Below are 19206 nucleotides of genomic sequence, written 5' to 3'. Positions count from 1 at the left end.
AATTAAAAACACCTGTATGATGTAATACAATGCAATACGTCAGCCCTGAAGTGAATACAACTTAAACTGTTAAACTGTTTTTTCTTTATTGTTTCTGTGTTAACTCTTTCATAGTTTATTACAAGACAGTTGCATCAGATTGCATATAGCACTTCAAACTCAGTGTACAAAGTGCTTCACAGTTACAGAAAGATGACAAAAGCATTTGAATAAATAAATACCAAAGACAAGCAATACTGTTTTAACAAATACGAACAAATCAGGGCAAGGAAGCATCAGCAAAAAGATTTTGAGATGAGATTTCAAACACTCAGCAGAGTTTGCTTATCTGACTCCCAAAGGATGTACAGGAGTTTCTATCTGTATTTATTGATTTACACATTGTCATATTTGTTGTGATAACACAGTTCAACTCTGTAAAAGACTGTATAGATGTATTTTTAGAGACATACACCTTATTCCATGCAGCATTTTTGCTTTGTACACTCTTATATGCCGATAATCACACCTCAACATTGTATATACGATATATGATTAGCGATGAACACAAACACAGACACTGTTGTCACAGTAATAAAGACCAGCTTTATTTCGTCCTCTTACAATAGCTAGATACATTTAAGGCTTTTCCAATAGAATGGATACAAGTGGTAAATCTGCCAGCTGAAAATCATTTCGGGGCTGTAAAATGTCATAAAACAAACATCACATCACGCATTGCTGTAATCATCATTTCAGCAAAATGGGTTTTCCCTTCTACACAGAACAGTTATTTAAAGGAACGAAAAAGTGCCTCGCTGAGAGATTGTTGCAGCATGTTTTGTCACATATGACAAACAGTTCTATAATATCTAGCAATAAGTGAAGTTTAGTGGGCTTAACCAACGACTGTTTCTGCAGCTTGTATGTTTTCTTTTTGTAAAACATGAACATGTTAGAATGAAATGTCTTCATTTACAAATTCCCAGATTAATAAGATACATATCAAAAAACAGACTCAAATACTCTGCTGACAAAACTGAAGCTTACCCAAAAGCAGATGCATTTTCATTCAGTGTGTCATTAGAAATTGCCTGAGATAAAGAAAAGAATATCCACATGTAAAACATTTGAGCATTTAACAGAACAGTGTAGTAAATGAAACTGGGATGTTGAAAAGCACATATTATGCAGTTACTTGAAAAAGCTTTGGACATTTGACGACATTTCATGAAAGACAATATTTGAAGTTTCTTGTTTCTCTCAGGGAAAGTGACACACGTTGTTGCTGAGAGACGACGCAAAATGTTTGAATCCAGTTGCAAATGTACTCCCACAACAGATGAACAAATATGATACAGTAATATCCAACTCTCTTAGACTAGTGTTAAACTTCTGCTTTTTACCAGCAGCCATTCTAAGAACAGTTTCTCATAGAGATGAATAATTAGCTCTGTTATAACCACCACTTAAATCATAAGTGACCTGAGGTATTGAGCAGTCTGTGAAGAAGTTGGGGAAGGCCAAAGTGCACAGTGCGTTGTCCTCTATGGACCCAGAAGCAGCCTCAGAGGGACAGTAGACGGGAGGCTGGGTTGGGCCCGTACGCAGGCTCTCTCCTAGTTTCTTAGAGGATCCTGAGCAGCTAGTCCAGGGCTCGGAGTAGAGGAGACCACCAACTAAATGGTGAGCATCGTAGGAAGCAGGATCTGGGCCTCCCATCTCTGGCAGCCGGACGGGCATACTTTGATAAAGGTCCTGGTCGCTCACCATGTTGCTATAATCAGGCCCCAAGAGCTCAAAGAACTCCGCAGCCTCAGGATTACCTCGTTCCAAGTCCTTCAGCGTCATCCCAGATGTGGAGCTGACTTTGGAGCAGTTGGCAGGCTCAGTGAAGAAAGAGGGGGGCAGGTTGCGATGCCTTAGGGGTGGTTTCTTGGCTTTTTCACCCCTTATATCCTTCACAGGGCTGAAGAGGGCTGCCAAGCTTTTGCTCTGTAAGTTTGCCTGGACCCCATCACGTTTCAGAAGAGTTTTGCTCTGCAAAGGGCTTGTCTGAGCCAGGGGGGAACCTTGTCTTTTAACCGGTGCATCTGCTAGGTTTCCCGGTGTAATAATGCCAGTGCACCTTTTGATCTGCTTCTGTAGATACTTCCGGTGGTTGACTTTCCTCTTAGATTTCACTGGCTTGTCCAGAGCCAGCTTGATATTGCTGGAGGCTGAGTCTATGAAGCTCAGCAAGTCCCTAGTGGTCTCTTTGTAGTCCTCGTCATTTTCTGTCTCACCGAGGAGACTCCCATCCAGACTTTTCTCCACGTCGTACTCCATCACAGAACCAGGGAAGCAGAAATTCATGAACTGAGGGTTCATGATTGCAGTCTGAACAGCCATTCCTCTGTCGAGCCCAGTGGCTACACCTGTGGCATCCGCTGTGATCCCTGAAGCAAAAGTTTCTTCAGAGCATGTCTTTTTTCCAAACACCTGGGCCTGATGCTGCTCATGAAGTTCCTGTAAACATTGCAGAGTAGAAGTGACTGGCTCTGAGAAAAGCAAGGAGATCTTTCGGGGGGCTGGACTAATGATGTCAGAACATCAAAGAGGAGGGGCAAAGAGAGCGCAGGACTTAACTCTTTGCTTGTGCCTGACCACCTGCATCTAAGAAGGGATTTGTCTGAAATTCCCTGCTGAGTTGAAGACAATAACCTCTGTCAGAACTCTCCCCCTCTAGTTTAACTGTTTGTGTGTGCTCTGAACCAAAAATGCTTTCATGAAACTAGAGGATATTACTGTAACAGTGAGCAGAAAAGCCTTGGATAAGAGTATTTTTGCTGGGTATAATTGCTATACCAAACTATTTTGTTAAACATGATAATTAAACAAACACACTTGTTTTTTTGATTAAAGTTACATCCCACAAAAATCCTGAAAGTTGGTGTCATCATTCACGTGATTCCTGCTTGCTTTTCTAAACATTCGAACCACTATTCAAACACTGTTATTTGTTTCCTTTCTGGATTATCAAATAGAAGTTAACTTGTAATCTAATTACTGTTCATTTAGGCACTGAAACAAACCACAAACCAAGGCTATACAGTAGTGAGAAAGGCTTCTTTTCTGTGGGAAAATCTTTGTGCCCAAACAGATGCCACTATTTGGGAGAATCTTCCCGACTGCTTGCTTGTGTCTTAATCTGCTCATGGCAAAAGTTGATTTCTTGTGCATTCCCAGGCCAGTGGGAATTTCTGCCCTGGCCTGACAACTATTATGGGCTGCCTTTGACATAAAGCCCTACAGGGTCTAAATAGCCTCTATTCTTCGCCCGGCAGTGAAAGGGAGCTTTGTGCCAGAGATTCATTAAATTGCACCTCACAGCCCCTTCGTAAAATGGGTCTCAATAATGAACAGTCGATTTAACTAGAAAAGCTGCCGGAGCTGTTAAATTAAAGGGGAATAAAGTGCAGTTCAGGCTCAGTGTGCCAGAAGAAATGTTGACCTTAAGAAATCCTGGGTATGAAACTTCTGTTGTAAACAATAACGTATTTACAGGAAGTTTCTTGGCCAGCAGTGAATACAACGGAGGATGTGTCCGAGAGCCAGATTGTTGTGTTGCCAGCACTTATCCCAATTTAAGTGGAATTTCAACTGAATTTCAAGTGCATGGACTATTAGACATAGTTTAACTATACTGTAAAGAATGTGCAGCTTGCAGTTACATGCACACATATTTTCTATTTGTTTACCAGAGAATGTAGAAGTATATATCTGATCACAATAAAGCCTTCATTTACTATTCTTATTTTAAGTTAAGAGATGCTGCAGCTGAATAATTGAAAGAAGATCCCCCTTCTTACTAAAGTGCATGTTGAGGTGAGGCAGTGACTCATTTAAGAGTTGGAGGGATGAAAAGAAAAGTCTGAGGCAGCGAGGGAGTGAGGCCGTTAAAAAAATTCTTTCTTATGTTAATTCCTGGGGAGAAAAGGGACAGCGAAAGTGATAGCACTAATCTAATTATCTGTGGCCCAACACAAGTCTGAGACTGAAAAGAAATACAGGAAAACTACAAATTTACAAGTAACAAATTGTTACAAAATATACTAAATGTTTTCTTTTATACAGCTGGCCATGAAGGACCTTAAGATATTACTAGAAAAAACAAGAATTCATGTGCGGGAACTGAAGAGACTTTGGGTATTCAGTTGAACTGCCTTCAGCATTTATTTGTAAATTCAAAAATGTTATCTTATTGATATTGATAAGTTTAGGGAGAAAATGGAGCAGAAGCCGTATCACAACATCTCAAGAATTCAGCGATCTTTTAATGCCTGCCCAACGTGATTCTGTCTCCCTCTTAGCTAGCAGCACAATTTTGGCAAAGTGACATCATCACAGTCGTGGCAGCTATATCCCCCTTTTTTCCAGTCAAGGGGCTTTGGCTTTTGTGCTGGTGGGTCATTCACATCACAGAGCCTGACGCACAGATCCCGGAAACAAGTTTCTATTGTTGCATAAAGGCTGAGAGGGCGAGAGGGGATGGGCTTTGGCAGACCAGCTCAGAAAAAATATATAAACTGAGAGCTTTTGACTTGTTTCCACTCCTAAGGCATTAAGTGTGAAGTTAATTGTTATGTTCAATTTATTTTAGCATTAATCACTGAGGTCAAACTATAGATTGAATTTCCAAAAACTCATTATTTTTGGAGCTTTGTGGGAATTTTAATTTGGGGGAAATAATTTGTAGTCTACTGCGCCTTTTCCTACAACCAAATTGTTAAGTACACAGATCCATATTGTTCAGATATTGTTAAACACTAGCACCACGCCCTCTGTCCCAGAGCATTTACTTATTCAGCAGCGCCAAACTGGAGGGAGCGGGGTGCTCAGTGCAACGTGATGTGACATACACAGGCTTAATCTCTTCCTACTAGTGTGTGGTCCCCTGTCTGAGCAGGGACATACTCAGAGTTTGGGGTCGAGAGAATACTAATAACACCTTTGATTGATGGCCAGTGTCAGAGACTAAGAAAAGGCCGGCAAAATTAATGACCTCTCAAAGTCCTGAGAAAAGTTTAAGGACGGCATTTAGATGCGGAGACCCCGTCCTCCCCCATGTTAAGATATGTTTCATTTTACTGGGGTGTCTGAAATCCAGTCAAGCCTGTGACAAAATGCGGAGAAGTCAGGCTTTGTGCCTCCCGGTAGAAAATCAACCCACATACCAGTGCAGGACATGTTGCTTCACAAAGTCATGTCATGTCAGGAACTTCTGGGGTGCAAAGAGTTGCCCAGAATAGTTCAAAGGAAATTTTAAAAAGCAAGAAGACATATTTTCATCGCCAGTCAAAGTGTTTTAGTCTTAGTATTTTCATGACATTTGAGTCTTTTAGCTTGACATTTAAAAAAGAAAAAAGAAAAAAAATGCGACTTCATGGTGAAGTACAAAAGGCTTCTCGGTCCCTGCCGATTCCCCGAATCCACTCACCGCCTCACTCTTAACCTTCCATCAACCCTTCTCAACCTCTCTGGCACCCCATGAGTTGTATTAATAATATTACTAGCAGGGGGGGAACAAACCAGGGTCTATGGGCTGCCTTGGTGCAGCAATTTAGAGCTTTAATGGCAGCCAGTGAATGAATGCGTGCCAGGGGGAATCCCACAGGTTGGGCCACAGGGGTGAGGTCAGCAGGCGTAGCTGCAATAATCTCCCACCACTGACTTTATTGGCCTCCTCCGATTGGGCTTTTATTAAATCTCAGCCACATGCAATTGTTCCTGCTGGTGGAAGTAACTTAAAAGTCTCAGTCTCCCTTAAACATGGCAACGAGTACAACAGTGCACCCATATATGATCAAAAGACAATTAGAAATATGATATGACAATGTCATTAGTAGCTTTTTAATCAGTTTCACAGGAAGATGTGCTTCTTGGGAACGTCAGGATATTAAATAAAGCTGGTAGACATAAAAAAAGTAATAAAAAAAGTGAGGAAGACACTGTTCTTCTGTGAACAATAACAAATCAAGTTTAATAGTACACAATATTGAAAACAATTTTTTTATTTTTGGTAACTTTTCTCCTGAGACTTCTTTAAGTGTTAAGAAGAATATCATATTGTACATATATCTTGAAAAAAACAAATACATCCAAGTGAAAACAATGACTAATCAACAAAACTGACAACACAAAAGAACGTAATGGGTGTCAATTTATAATGATGAAACTAAAAGACAAAAATGAAATTAAGAATGTGAATAACTGATTGTATCCCTGATTGTAACACCGACTGACAACAAGAAAACACAAGCTTAGAGGCAGAGAGGCCATAATGAGTTTTTGGCAACTTTACATGGGAGAAAAAGGATAATAATGATCGTGGGAGATGATAATGTGGTTACATGAATAAAAACATTCACACAACAGCACTTGTTATCACAACTCTCAGTTTTCTCTCATACCTCTCCACATCTTGGAAATTTAAAGTTTGGCATAAAGAAAAAGAGTGTGTCTAATGAGGTCAATGAAAATTGTAGTCTGATGTTCCAGCACTGATCATACTGTAGCTACATGAATAAGATTCAAAAACTTTCACGTGATTAATGACATCGTTATTAAAATAAAGAGCATAGTCAAATAGAGAAAGAAAGAAAAGTACCCTAACATTAATTGAAAAAGGCACAAACTTTGCCTTTTATAATGATGATGACCCTGTGGAATACCGTGTCAAGCAAATTAAAGCTGGTTAATCCCGGTCGGGGGACATTGTGCTGCTTTTAGGGACTAGGGGGTGGATGCAGTTTGAGGTGTCCCTTTAGCCTGCTTGATCCATTCTCGAAAATACATCACCTCCAACGCCCGGGCTGCGCGGACTGAAGGGGTGTCATGGACATTGCTGTAGCGGAGGTCCAAGTGATGGGCACCATCAGGAATCATAATGGAAACCAGAGAATCTGTTATGTTGGAAGTCACTCCACCAGACGACCACGGGTCTAGTCCTCCGTTACTGAAATACAACAGCAGAAACAGCGTGCACTGAAAACATATGATCAGACACTTGTGTTCATTCAGGGTATTCAGAGCCAAACGATAACATCATTTGGGACTTTTGGTAGTATTGTTTGTACAAAGTGTATTAAAGTAAAATCATTTATTCATATATGCTCCTTTATTTTTTTTTTATCTACTGGGCTACGCCAGCTTTATAGCAGGTAAATGTAAGCAAGTAAGCTTTTCAACTCCCCTTCTGTTTTTTAGTGGTGTAATTGTTGCCGTCGCAAAGGTAATCGGATCGCTTTCCGTTTCTCTCATAGCCTAGCAACTAGGCCCCCCCAAACTTCAATTCACAACACAGTATTATAACAATACAAACTACTCTAGTTGTGCCACCGTCCGCCATTTACACTACCTGGGGATAGCTACTGATAGCTGACGGGGAAAACAAAAGCACTATCCTCTTCCGGTTTTAGTTGCGCAACACGGTTGAAGCACTTCCTTTGTGCCGTATATCAAGCGTTGATTTTCCCAGAAGATCATACCCGGTGGCAGACAGAATTACATAGTGAAAGCGAGGCTTATAGGGAACCAATCCAATTGCAGATGGTGTCATTATTCTTTAGCCATTACTTCAACATTTACTACAATAATGATAATTTAAAGCAAAAAACACGTCTATTACCACTTTAAATACCACCTTTCGACACCAGACCGGACATAAAATACGGAAAACTCATCATAAAATGTGCTACACAAAATAATAAAACACTTAATGTTGTATGTCAGTATCTGTCAACCTCCCACATGGGCTGTTAGCTGCTGTGGGCCCTTTTTGTGAGTACCTTTCTTTAATGATTGCCGTATGTTATGACATTTTATTTGAGCGGCTTTAAAAACTCACACATAAAATTCCTGATTGCCACCCTGTTTATTGCTTGACAAAAGCTGCTAATTGGTATTTAACCTAACAAGACCCACCTCAGTGTTTGTGAGTCAGTGCTTTTTCATTTAAGTTTCACAAGCTTCTGTCTACGTCCTGTGGCGACCCAGGTGGGTACTCTTTATTTGTCTGCAATAAAAGCCAGTCAAAATTGGCACTTTAATGGCACTCACTGCACTAATCAAACCCAGAAAACACAGGTAACCTTCTCTCTGGCATTTCAAAATCCACGTTTACCTGAAGATGATGTTACTGTGAGAGGCGATGTCCTTTGCCCCGTAGACTGTGCCTGCCCAGTCAGCTCGTGGCCTGACACCAAACATGGCGTGACACTCATCAGAAAAGGCCTGGAAATTCCAGTCCTCAGGTTCAAACATGTCCTGGATGCCGTCTGTGCACATGGGCATCACCATCTCTGTGCAGGCCTGGGAAAGAAGGATTGAACAGGTATTCATTGTGACAGGTAAAGCTGCCCAGTGCCACATCTGTTCTGCAATTTATTCAGCATGACAAGACTAATCCATGCGCTCCGTGTTACCGCACCTGGTAAAACCAGCCGAGGAGACCGAGGCTGCCGGTTGCAGTCTGAGATGTGTTGAGACAGGAAGAGCTTCCGGTGTAGTTGTAGTAGACCTTTGCTGCTTGGGATACACCGTGCAGCAGCTGGTAGTCAGACACAGTGGCATCGAAAGCAAGATGCTTGCACACCACCTTGAAAATATAATATATGAACAAGCAAAACACAAAATTATTAACTAAAAGTTTGTGATATAGCTATAAATAGCAGCATGTATTTTCTTTTTTAAATAGCATAAAAGAGAACAATATAAATATCTAATTTCCTTGTATACGTCCGAGTTGTTTACGAGACTGGACATTGCTTTTTTTTTGGTGGCCCATAAAGTGTTTTTCCACATAAAAAGTGGTGGCGCCTGATTTGCATATGAAATTCCCTGGAATTAACTTGAATTTATTGCTCTAATCTTGGCACGAGAGGAAGAAAAACATCCATTAACTTAAAGCCAATGGTTTATATTTTGCTAAGTTTTGCACTCCTTACTGCCATTTTGTTTAACCACGGTTGATTTCTCAGAATTAATAGCGTGGATGATAAATATTTGCGTTTCAGCTTTTGTTTAGTTTCACTGCGTGTTGTTATGGTTGCAGCAGCAGAGTTGGCTGTGGCTGTTGTTCTGCACTCTTTGTGAGGCAGAGAAACTGGGCTTTCTTGTTTGGAGGTTGGAGGGGAGCTGCGCTAGTGTGGAGTCTGTTACTAAGGCTTTTGTCTGCGGCCTCGGGAGGAGTTGGTGGTCGATGGATGAGGAGGGCCACAGACATGTCCAAGCAAAGATTTATACTGTGAAAAAAAACACTGCAATTGGTCCAAAGCATCTTCTCCTTACTTTTCAGATAGGATTAGGCTTATACATTCATCTCTGCCAACAGATTCCCCTCCTCTAAGCCCTCAATACCCCGTTCTCACACTCACTCAGATAATCACATTAGCTTTGTCATTAAAAAAGCTCCTCTTTGCACCCACTGCCTAAACCGCTTAAGCCACCCATAGGGGTCGCATACATTAAAGGCACTGAGCCAAACAACTCAAAATGACCATTTAGTGTTTATTTCACCTAACATGGGGCTCCTGGATCTATTCAGTGGATCAGTGATAAACAAATAAGCAGACAAAAAAATGTATCACACGAGTAAAAGTTTTAGTGCGAGTCTGCTGTATGGGGTGCTCGGAGGTGTGTTGAGGCACCAATATAGAGAGTCGGGGGTCAATGGCAGAGCTTGGTTTATTCACGTGACATGCCAAGGTGACTGGTAGAATACACTGCACCCAAGTCGATCAGACTCTGCAAAACAGCCGCTATACTGTCACAGGCTCTTTTACATGAAAACAAAGAACTTTTTGTAATGTTGAGAGTTTAAAAAAAAGAAGCCACATTACACGATTACAGTTTCTTTTCCTTCTATTTTGGCAAGTTTTCCGATTATTTTCTTACAACAAGTGTCTAGTGAAGTATTTGTTACAGTCTCATTCAAATGAGAGCGGTGAACCTTTTGTTTTAATGGCCTCATGAGCTGCTCTGGGCAAATGTCCTCTTGCTGTGGTGCCATGTGAGCGTCCTAAGAGAAACACCTCAGAGATCTGACGGAGTGTGCAGATGAAAGGAGCATTGGTACGATAAACGAAAAGAATGGTGGCTTGTAGCTGCTCATCTAAAGAATACTTAAAATCTAAAAAAAAACAAGACCTCTCATGAATATTAATGAAGTTATTTGACAGCTGTTGTAAACAAAAGCTTGAACGACCACAACAAACACTTCACACACAAATCAGGCGCTTAACCAAAGACAAACTAAATAAGTAAAGACCTGTGATAGTGAATCCATTTGAAGTTGAACTACAAATGAACATTTTATTAGATTTTTTTCGGTCCATGCTAGATTGTCAGAAAAACTGTTTTGAATCTTCGATACAGTATTTTACTATAGTGGATGTTTGTACCTGGATCGGCCAGCGAGGAAGTGGCTGCAGAAAATTTGCTTCGTAGGGGTAGTCCACCATAGCCAGGTTCACCCAAGTCTCCTGAAGCCAGTTTTTGAAGCCAAAAGCATCATTCTTGTTTTTAAGAGGGACGCATAAACTGAATTCTTCTGACAGCCACTGAAGACCAGACTCTTGTCAAAAGAGCAAAACATTATGTCATTACATTAGTAAATCAATGTTTTATGTGAACAGCATAGCATTTATATGTACTGCTGGGTACTAAAATGTGAAATTGACATTGTTGTTTTAACAAAGCAACGTTTTGATAAAACAAAGGTTATTTTGTTCGTACTTAACAGCTCCCATGGGGGTTTACCAGACATAATATCAAATCCTTATCATAGGTTTAGCTTCTAAATGCTAATAAACTAATAACCATTACCGTATTGTGGTTAAGGGACAGGGTGCTCAAACTTAAGGAGCAAATGCTCCAAGTCCACCCAAAGAAATACCTGTGAAAATACTTTATACTTTAACTAGTTAAATAAAATAGTTAATTTCTACTTTTAGTCTAAATGTCTGATTGGTTGTCTAAATCTCACAACTTCTTTCTCATATATTTTTTACCTTTTCAATGCTCAGAATCTGAAGATTTTTGGACAGATGCAACCAAAAACCCGCCGGTAATGATGCGATAGGAATAAAAAGTATCACTCAATTCAGTCAAGCGTTTTCCTCCAGTTTAAGGTTATGAAAATGAAAAAGGTACCACGGGAGCCTTTGGGCACACTTTCTTATTCCGATCTGAGCAGAACACTAAAGAACTAAGATACTCAGAGTTATGCAGGTTGTACATTTTATGGATCCACACATTACAATCTGTCATCTGTGGAGAGGCTCTAGACTTTATACCCAATAGTACGACAAGTTTGAGTAAAAGCAGTCTGGTTTCTGGCTTTAGTAGACGGTTAGTCAAATTCACAAATGTAGACATTATGGACAGACACGTAGAAAGTCTCAAAACCCAGGAGCCTTCCTAATATAGAAGATTAAACATTATCATAAAACATAAACATAAGTTATTGTTTGGAATTATTTAAATAAGTCATATTTCCTACAAGATGTGTACAAACGATAATACACATCAGTTCCTCTGGTTGTCTTTCCATTACTGTAATTGTTCTTTTGCACACTTCTGCAGTCATGGTTACAGACTCTGTCTCCAACTCACTACACTTGTATTTTGAGTGTCATTCATTTGCCATAAAATAGACAACATGAACAATAAACAAATTTAAAGATGAATTTGACTGTCAGCATTATTATTATTATTTTCTAATTTTCCGTAGATATCGGCATAATGCCGTTATCGTATTTGAGCCGTATTTGAGCCACAATAATCGTGTAGTAAAAATCTGATATTGTTACAGCCCTACTTTCTACATTAATCAACCCATCTTGACTATTCAACTTACCAGCGGATGATACATTGTTAATAGCCTTCCACGACTTTCTGATGTTTGCATCACAGTTATATCCACTGCTGGCAAAGTCCTGTGTAACTATGTTGTAGAAGTCTCCACATGGCACCATACCAGGGAACTGCCATATGGGTGCGGAGGCTGCCAGAGCTCTGAAATCCAATAAGAAGCAAAAGCATTTTCACTTCTTTTCTTAAAATGACACAAGCTGCAGATCCATTATCCTGGGAAGTCTTTATAGAATTTATGTAACATGTTTGCTGAGGCAGCATAGTTATTACGAAGGCGATGTAGAAATCAAAAGATCGCAGATTCAAACTCTGATAGCTAATGTCTCATACATGCCGAGCCTCTGAGCAAGGGTCCATAACAAACTCTGTTGGTAAAACCTTTTGCTTAACTGCTGCTACTGATTGGAGCTGCAAACATGCAACGTTGCCTGTTACATGTCCAGTCTGAATAATATCTTACCCAACAACAATATTGGGGTATTTCATCCTGAACCAGGCGGCGAGCATCCCTCCATAAGAACCTCCAACAGCGATGGCAGGGCTCCGCTGAGCTCCAGGTAAAGTGCTCTTGAGGTTCTGAATCAGCACTGCAAAATCTGCCAGAGCCTGCTCTGAGGTCAGGTAGTTCAGGTGTTTGTTGTCCTGCAGGCAAATGACAAGCATGACAAGTTGTAAAATGGAATGAATGGTCTTAAAAAAAAAAAAACTGGCACCGACAGTGAAACCAGCCTTTCGCTAGAAAATACTAGAATTTCAGAATACACATACTCTTTTCTATAAGTCATAGTTTTGTTGGTACTGTACATTTATTTTCTGGGCTGGGAAACTGTACATTTATTTTATTTGGGCTGGGAAACCCAATTATTATTATTTTTAAGTCAAACATATTTAATCAGATTTATTCAGACTTAGATGTACTCCAAGTGTAACACTATATCATCTCTTACACTGTAAGAGTCTTGCCCAAATGGCAGGGACTCTCCATAGTAACGATGTTCTGCAAAAACCAGCATGGCACCCAACTCTTCCGCAATTTCCCACATGAAGCCCTAGAGAGAAAAACAATGACAGGTGTTGCATTAGACTGACGACTACGCGCAGTGTAAATACTAAGGTAACACTGGATATTTACAGTATTGTTGCAGAACCAGGTGATGTCTCCTTCATTGCCAGTGTAGAACAAAATAGGTCCTCCAGGCTGCTGCCAGTGTTTGTCGGCCACAAGGTATCTCTGTTTGAAGGTGCCATCCTCTAGGAAACCAAAATGATCAATCTGTAACAAATAAAAACATGAAACTGCATACAATTAGGGCATAATCTTAATTGTACTCAAAAACATCATAATCGCTCTCAGTGTAGCTGAAGTGTGCAACCAACTTACTTAAAGGTGCAACGTGTAAAAAATCTAATTTAAATGCGTCTTGTGCATAGGTCACATTTGTTGACGGACAATAATTAACTGATGTTAATCTACACAGAGCATTTTATAGGATGCAGTTAGTGCACATGATCGGCTCAGAGCTGGATGGGATCAGCTGATACCTGGCCCTGCAGTAACAGTCTCGAGGTAGGATTCGAGGGTAATTAGCCCCAATTTGTAAGAAAATATGTTGGAGCCAGTTTAAAGAATGCCACATTAGTTCCACTTTAGATGAGATATCCTTTCATCCAACCTCCGGGATTCTGGGATATTTCAACAATATTTCCTGTATTCTTTACTAAACAAAAGTAGAAAGACACCACCAGCCTCACAGAGAAGACGGACCCATGAGGCTGTGCAGAGTTGTCCAGCCCTTGAAACAGCACCAACACTTCATACAAAATGTTTTAGTTTTGTTTCCCCCCTCCTCGCTCACTTCCCTTCTCAGTGGATACAAAGGACGCAGCAATTTTATGAGCCAGTGACACATAAAGATTCTGGGGCCTCAATGTGTTCATTCAAGCCTCGACTCCTTAGTGCTTGGCAATACTTTTACGTGTGAAGGGACCATGAGACCGTTTAAAGGAACATTTCGGCAGTTTGGCAGCAGAATAAGCTTCAGTGGTCCTGGTTGTCAAACGTATAATGTTAGAATTATGAGAGTAAAGCATTTAAGTTGCTGCATGCAATTCAAAAAAGTTAAAAATAATGTTTGTGTTATTAGTTACTTTTTATTCACAACAGCGTTTTTAAATGGTAGATTTCTGATTTTGGGAGCAAAACTCTTTAATTATTGAAAGCTAAATTCTCTTGCAATGCAAACTGAAATATCCAAACGCTAAACTAAAGTAGTTGAATATACAAGCCGAAAGGGCCCCTGGTGAGTAGTGTATCACTTGCACCCACTCAGTATGCACATCACAAAACCTATAAGATAGGTTTCATAACAAATCCACACCCCGATGAACAGTGCCACCATGTGGTCACTGCAGACAGCACATGAGCAGTTTGATATTAAAATTCAATTCACATACTGCACATCTACTGGACCAGAACGTTAACTATTCTACAAGAAAAAAGACAGCAGCTGTTGTGTTACAGTCTAGTACATGAAGACATAAGGGAAACAACTGAAGCTCCAGTAAACTACATCAGTTCATTTGGAGGATGCTAACGCACCTTCACACTTCCATTCATTGTCTGGAGGCGAAACGCAGTCAAGAGGATTTCCTCTTCTAGATCAAATCTAGATCAATCTTGGTGCTCTGCTCGCACAGCTCGTCCCACAGAGAGTGTAGAAAAAGGCAGCATGATTGATGATTCTTTTGTAAAAACAGCAGACTTGCTAGTGCTACTGCTACTGGAAAGTGGATTACAGGGGTTGTATGTGTTGTTCTTGTCTAGAAGAAGCATACATTATTTTGTTGAAAGAAAGCACATCAGACAAGACAATGGCCTTCAGAAGGGAGGAAATGGTCTTTATCTTCTTGTCAGCGTGGCTGATTATAGGCAGGATGTCGTGGGTTGGACCAGGTGTGGCACATTGTCCCCCAGTCCAAACAATGCTTTGTGGATGCACATTATCAGCAGTTTGGTAATATTATACTTAGGACTAAAACTAATTGTTATTTTCAATTTCAATTTTGTTTGTCTAAACAAAAACACAAAGATATTTAATCTATTATAATGCTCACGTTTGGGAATCTGGAACCATAAAACTGACTTAAATTATTAATCTATTATCAAAATAGATCCAATAATAAATTAACAAATCACTGCGGCTCTAAAAATACTAATATTCTGTACTTAGTACTTAGTAATATACACTTTACAATTATCTGTGTATTGTTCTTTTTTTAAATTGTGTAGATTCTTTTTTTTGGCCTTCCCCCTCTGTTATTCAGTAGAGCTGAATAGAGACAGGAAAGGGGGAGAGAGGGGGGGAGACACCGTAACAGGAGCGCTGCCGGGCATCCCAATCTGTGAATTATTCTAAAGTGTTTATTAATCCTCTCACTTTAACAAATCGTTGGAGCAGCAGGGATTGTTTCTACTCTATTTACTTACTTTACTTATGTCTACTAACACGGATCTTGGAAGTGCTTGCAAAGAAAGGCTGCAACTAATGATCATTTTCATAATCGATTAATCTGCCGATTATTTTCTAGATTAATCTTTTAGTGAATAAAATGTCAGGAAACAGTGAAGAATGTCCATCCTAGTTTCTCAAAGTGTGATGTCTTTAAATGTCCCATCTTGTCAGTCCAAAACCCAGAGATATTAAGTTTAATATGAAAATATAAATACTGAGAAAAGCAGGAAATCAAAAACAGCATTTTCTGACATTTTTCTCAAGAAAGATTACTTTCACAATTAATCGATGATCAAAAAAGTTGCCGATTATTTGTCTGTCGATCGACTAATTGATAAGTGGACTAATCATTGCAGCTCTACGGTCAAGGCAGGGAAACGGGCGTAAATACGGACAGATAGAGTCGAGGAGAGTAATGAAGACACAAGCACAGTCTTGTGATTGTATGAGTCAAGTTCATGAGTCACTAAACATGATGCTGCGTTACGCACCTCCATGTAGGCTACACTCAGCATGCAATTTGATTCTCCATGAAGTAACAGTAAATGGAAAATGTAAAGGCTGAATGAAGATCTCTTAGACCCCCCTGAAGAAAAGTGTTTCACATTCACTGGGCCCTGGAGACCTTTTTAGGCAGGGAGCCAGGAGGAGTAGTAGCAGTTCTTCTGGCAGGAACAAAGCCAATTGTGATGGTTTTCCCTCCACTACAGGAAGCCAGAGTGAAACACTATTGTCTGCCGACACAACGCAAAACAACAACTTCTACGGAATTAAATTGTAGAAAGAGCAAGTGTTGCAGATATTATTAAAAAGCAAACAATGAGCCCAAGTAATGTGCAGTGGTGGTAAACAAAAAGGTGAACCAACTCTAACCAGTCAGAAATCATAAAATAACATAAATTATATTTTAAGAAAATATTGCTTATTCTTTGTTGTTTTGTAAAGATTATTAAAACACCATTATAACACCCATCTGGTTGTACTTACTGTATTATTGTATTGCTTCAGACCAAATATAGGGATATTTTGTTGTCATATTTGAACTATTACTTTTCTACACCCCTAAAGAATAACACACACATTATTGGCTTGGCTTACCTACCACAGGAAGGAAACAAAAACATTTAAAAGTGAAGTGAATCAGGAAGAAGTCAAAGAGGAAGAACCCAGTGTAAAACATACCTGCAAATACAGTTTTTATAGACAAATTGTGAGTAAAAGAGAAAAGAGATACATTTTAAACTCACCTTCTGGTCAAAATATAATGTTTCATAGCTGATGGGGACCTCAGTGGAGTGAGATGACCCACCACGCCTGGATAAAAGTTGTTGTTTGAGGGCGATCACGTGTAAGCAGCCGAAACACAGCGTTAGGATGCAGGTAGCTGCAGCTCTGTCCACAATCCTCACTCCAGCCTTCATTGCTGCTCCTGTCACACACAGCTCACAACACACTGATCTGACTTCAGCATATGATAATGAGGTCGCATGATCTCTTTTTGCTGGTACAAGGGAAGATGAGACCTGTCCCGTAAAAGAAAGGAAGTGGAACTCGCCTGTCAGCAAATCCGGAGAGGTGTTGTCAGACAGCGTGAGACCTATATTTAGCAGCAGAGCAGAGGTAGCTCGCTGTTGCAAAGGAAGCGTCAGGTTCAACGTCTTCCCAATTTATTTTAAACAACTTTAATTTCACTGTAGCCGACTAGCAGTCAGCAGAAAGCAGATGGTTCCTACTGTAAATATTATCGCAAGGGTTTATGGGAGTCTGAGTTTAACGTTGGCACGTTGATGTTGATGCTCGAAACAGACTGGTCTATCTTTCAAAGTAGAAGTATACCGGAAACACGCCCAAAGCACGCACCCATCCCAAGACCGTGTTAATTTTACTTTGAGCATAAAATCCCCTCTGTGTAGCCGCGGTGTATATCTATTAAAACTTCTTCCTAATTTGAGGCTTTTATTTTGAAAGTCAATACCGGAAATGTTCAATCAAGTGAGCAACTATTCAGTTTCTTTACCGTGTATCAGGTAAACATGTCAGACCTGTCAACCCTCCCGTTTTCCCCGGGATTATCCCGTATCTTTCCTTCTATCCCGCTGTCCTCCCGTTTAAATATTTCCCGTAATTATCCCGCATTTTTTATTTTAAAAAGTGTACTAGTTACTAGTTACTTTTATTAGCTAGTTACTTTTATTAAAAGTACCTAGGTAACTAAAGCTGTCAAATAAATGTAGTGGAGTAGAAAGTACAATATTTCCTTCTGCGATGTAGTGGAGTGGGAAAGTTGTGGAAATTAGGTACATTTACTCAAGTGCTTTACGTACAAATGTACTTGTACTTTCCATTTGATGCTTTTACTATACTTATACTCCACTACATCTCAGAGGGAAATAAAAGCTGTGTCTCAATTCAGAGGACGCAGCCTTCGTGGTCTTTAGAGGCCGAGTCCTCAGTAGACCGCGAAGGCTGAACCGAGCCGTCTACGAAATGAGACGGTCTACGGGGGGATGCGTTATGCTTTATGATTTATGATTTATGCGTTATGCGTTATGCTTTATGCTTTATGCATTATGCGTTGTGCGTTATGCTTTACGTTTTATGCTTTATGTTTTATGTTTTATGCTTTATGTTTTATGCGTTATGCTTTATGCTTTGTGCGTTATGCTTTATAAATTATGCGTTATGCTTTATAAGTTTTGTGCGTTATGATTTATGCTTTATGTTTTATTCTTTATGCTTTATGCTTTATGCGTTATGCTTTACGCTTTATGGTTTATACGTTATGCGTTATGCGTTATGTGTTATAAGTTATGCGTTGTGCGTTGTGCGTTATGCTTTACGCTTTATGCTTTATGCATTATAATTTATGCTTTATGCGTTATGCTTTATGCTTGATGCTTTATGCGTTACGCGTTATGCGTTATGCTTTATGCGTTACGCGATACGCGATACGCGTTATGCTTTATGCTTTATGCGTTATGCTTTATATGTTATGCATTATTCTTGATGCTTGATGCTTGATGCTTTATGCGTTACGCGTTATGCGTTATGCGTTATGCGTTATGCTTTATGCGTTATGCGTTATACTTTATGCTTTATGCATTATATGTTATGCATTATGCTTGATGCTTGATGCTTTATGCGTTACGCGTTATGCGTTATGCGTTATGCTTTATGCTTTATGCTTTATGCGTTATGCGTTATGCTTTATGCGTTATGCTTTATGCTTTATGCGTTATGCTTTATGCTTTATGCGTTATGCGTTATGCGTTATGCGTTATGCGTTATGCGTTTTGCTTTATGCGTTATGCTTTATGCGTTATTTGTTATGCTTTATGCTTTATGCTTTATGCTTTATGCGTTATGCGTTATGCTTTATGCGTTATGTGTTATGCTTTATGTTTATGCTTTATGCTTTATGCGTTATGCTTTATGCGTTATGTGTTATGCTTTATGCTTTATGTTTTATGCTTTATGCTTTATGTGTTATGCTTTATGCGTTATGCTTTATGCGTTATGCTTTATGCGTTATGCGTTATGTGTTATGCTTTATGCTTTATGTTTTATGCTTCATGCTTTATGTGTTATGCTTTATGCGTTATGCTTTATGCGTTATGTGTTATGCTTTATAAGGTATGCGTTATGCTTTATAAGTTATGAGTTATGCTTTATGCTTTATGCCTTATGCTTTATGCATTATGCGTTGTGCGTTATGCTTTACGTTTTATGCTTTATGTTTTATGCGTTATGCTTTATGCTTTGTGCGTTATGCTTTATAAGTTATGCTTTATGCTTTATG

General features: G+C 39.6%; 2 protein-coding genes across 3 annotated transcripts; both read right to left on the bottom strand.

Annotated features, from left to right (window-relative positions):
• Positions 1 to 565: 565 nt before the first annotated feature.
• On the bottom strand, positions 566 to 2539 carry fam181b (family with sequence similarity 181 member B). The gene has a single exon (XM_029446590.1). The coding sequence runs from the start codon at positions 2368 to 2370 to the stop codon at positions 1411 to 1413; it is 960 nt and encodes a 319-aa protein (XP_029302450.1). The 5' UTR covers positions 2371 to 2539; the 3' UTR covers positions 566 to 1410.
• Positions 2540 to 5970: 3431 nt separating this feature from the next.
• On the bottom strand, positions 5971 to 17267 carry prcp (prolylcarboxypeptidase (angiotensinase C)). Of its 2 annotated transcripts, XM_029447231.1 has the most exons (10): positions 16963 to 17267; positions 16655 to 16836; positions 13028 to 13168; positions 12843 to 12944; positions 12356 to 12537; positions 11879 to 12036; positions 10422 to 10594; positions 8450 to 8617; positions 8144 to 8331; positions 5971 to 6976 (listed from the first exon to the last, which is right to left on the bottom strand). In XM_029447231.1, the coding sequence occupies exons 2-10, from the start codon at positions 16826 to 16828 to the stop codon at positions 6754 to 6756; spliced, it is 1509 nt and encodes a 502-aa protein (XP_029303091.1). In that variant the 5' UTR covers positions 16829 to 16836; positions 16963 to 17267; the 3' UTR covers positions 5971 to 6753. The 2 variants fall into 2 exon arrangements, with proteins under 2 accessions (XP_029303091.1, XP_029303090.1); XM_029447230.1 differs by having other exon boundaries at positions 16655 to 17266.
• Positions 17268 to 19206: the final 1939 nt, after the last annotated feature.

This window comes from Cottoperca gobio, chromosome 13 (genome assembly GCF_900634415.1).
Source record: "Cottoperca gobio chromosome 13, fCotGob3.1, whole genome shotgun sequence".
Classification (NCBI taxonomy): domain Eukaryota; kingdom Metazoa; phylum Chordata; class Actinopteri; order Perciformes; family Bovichtidae; genus Cottoperca; species Cottoperca gobio.
The sequence above is the reverse complement of the archived record's forward strand: the minus strand, read 5'-3'. Positions and strand labels throughout refer to the sequence as shown.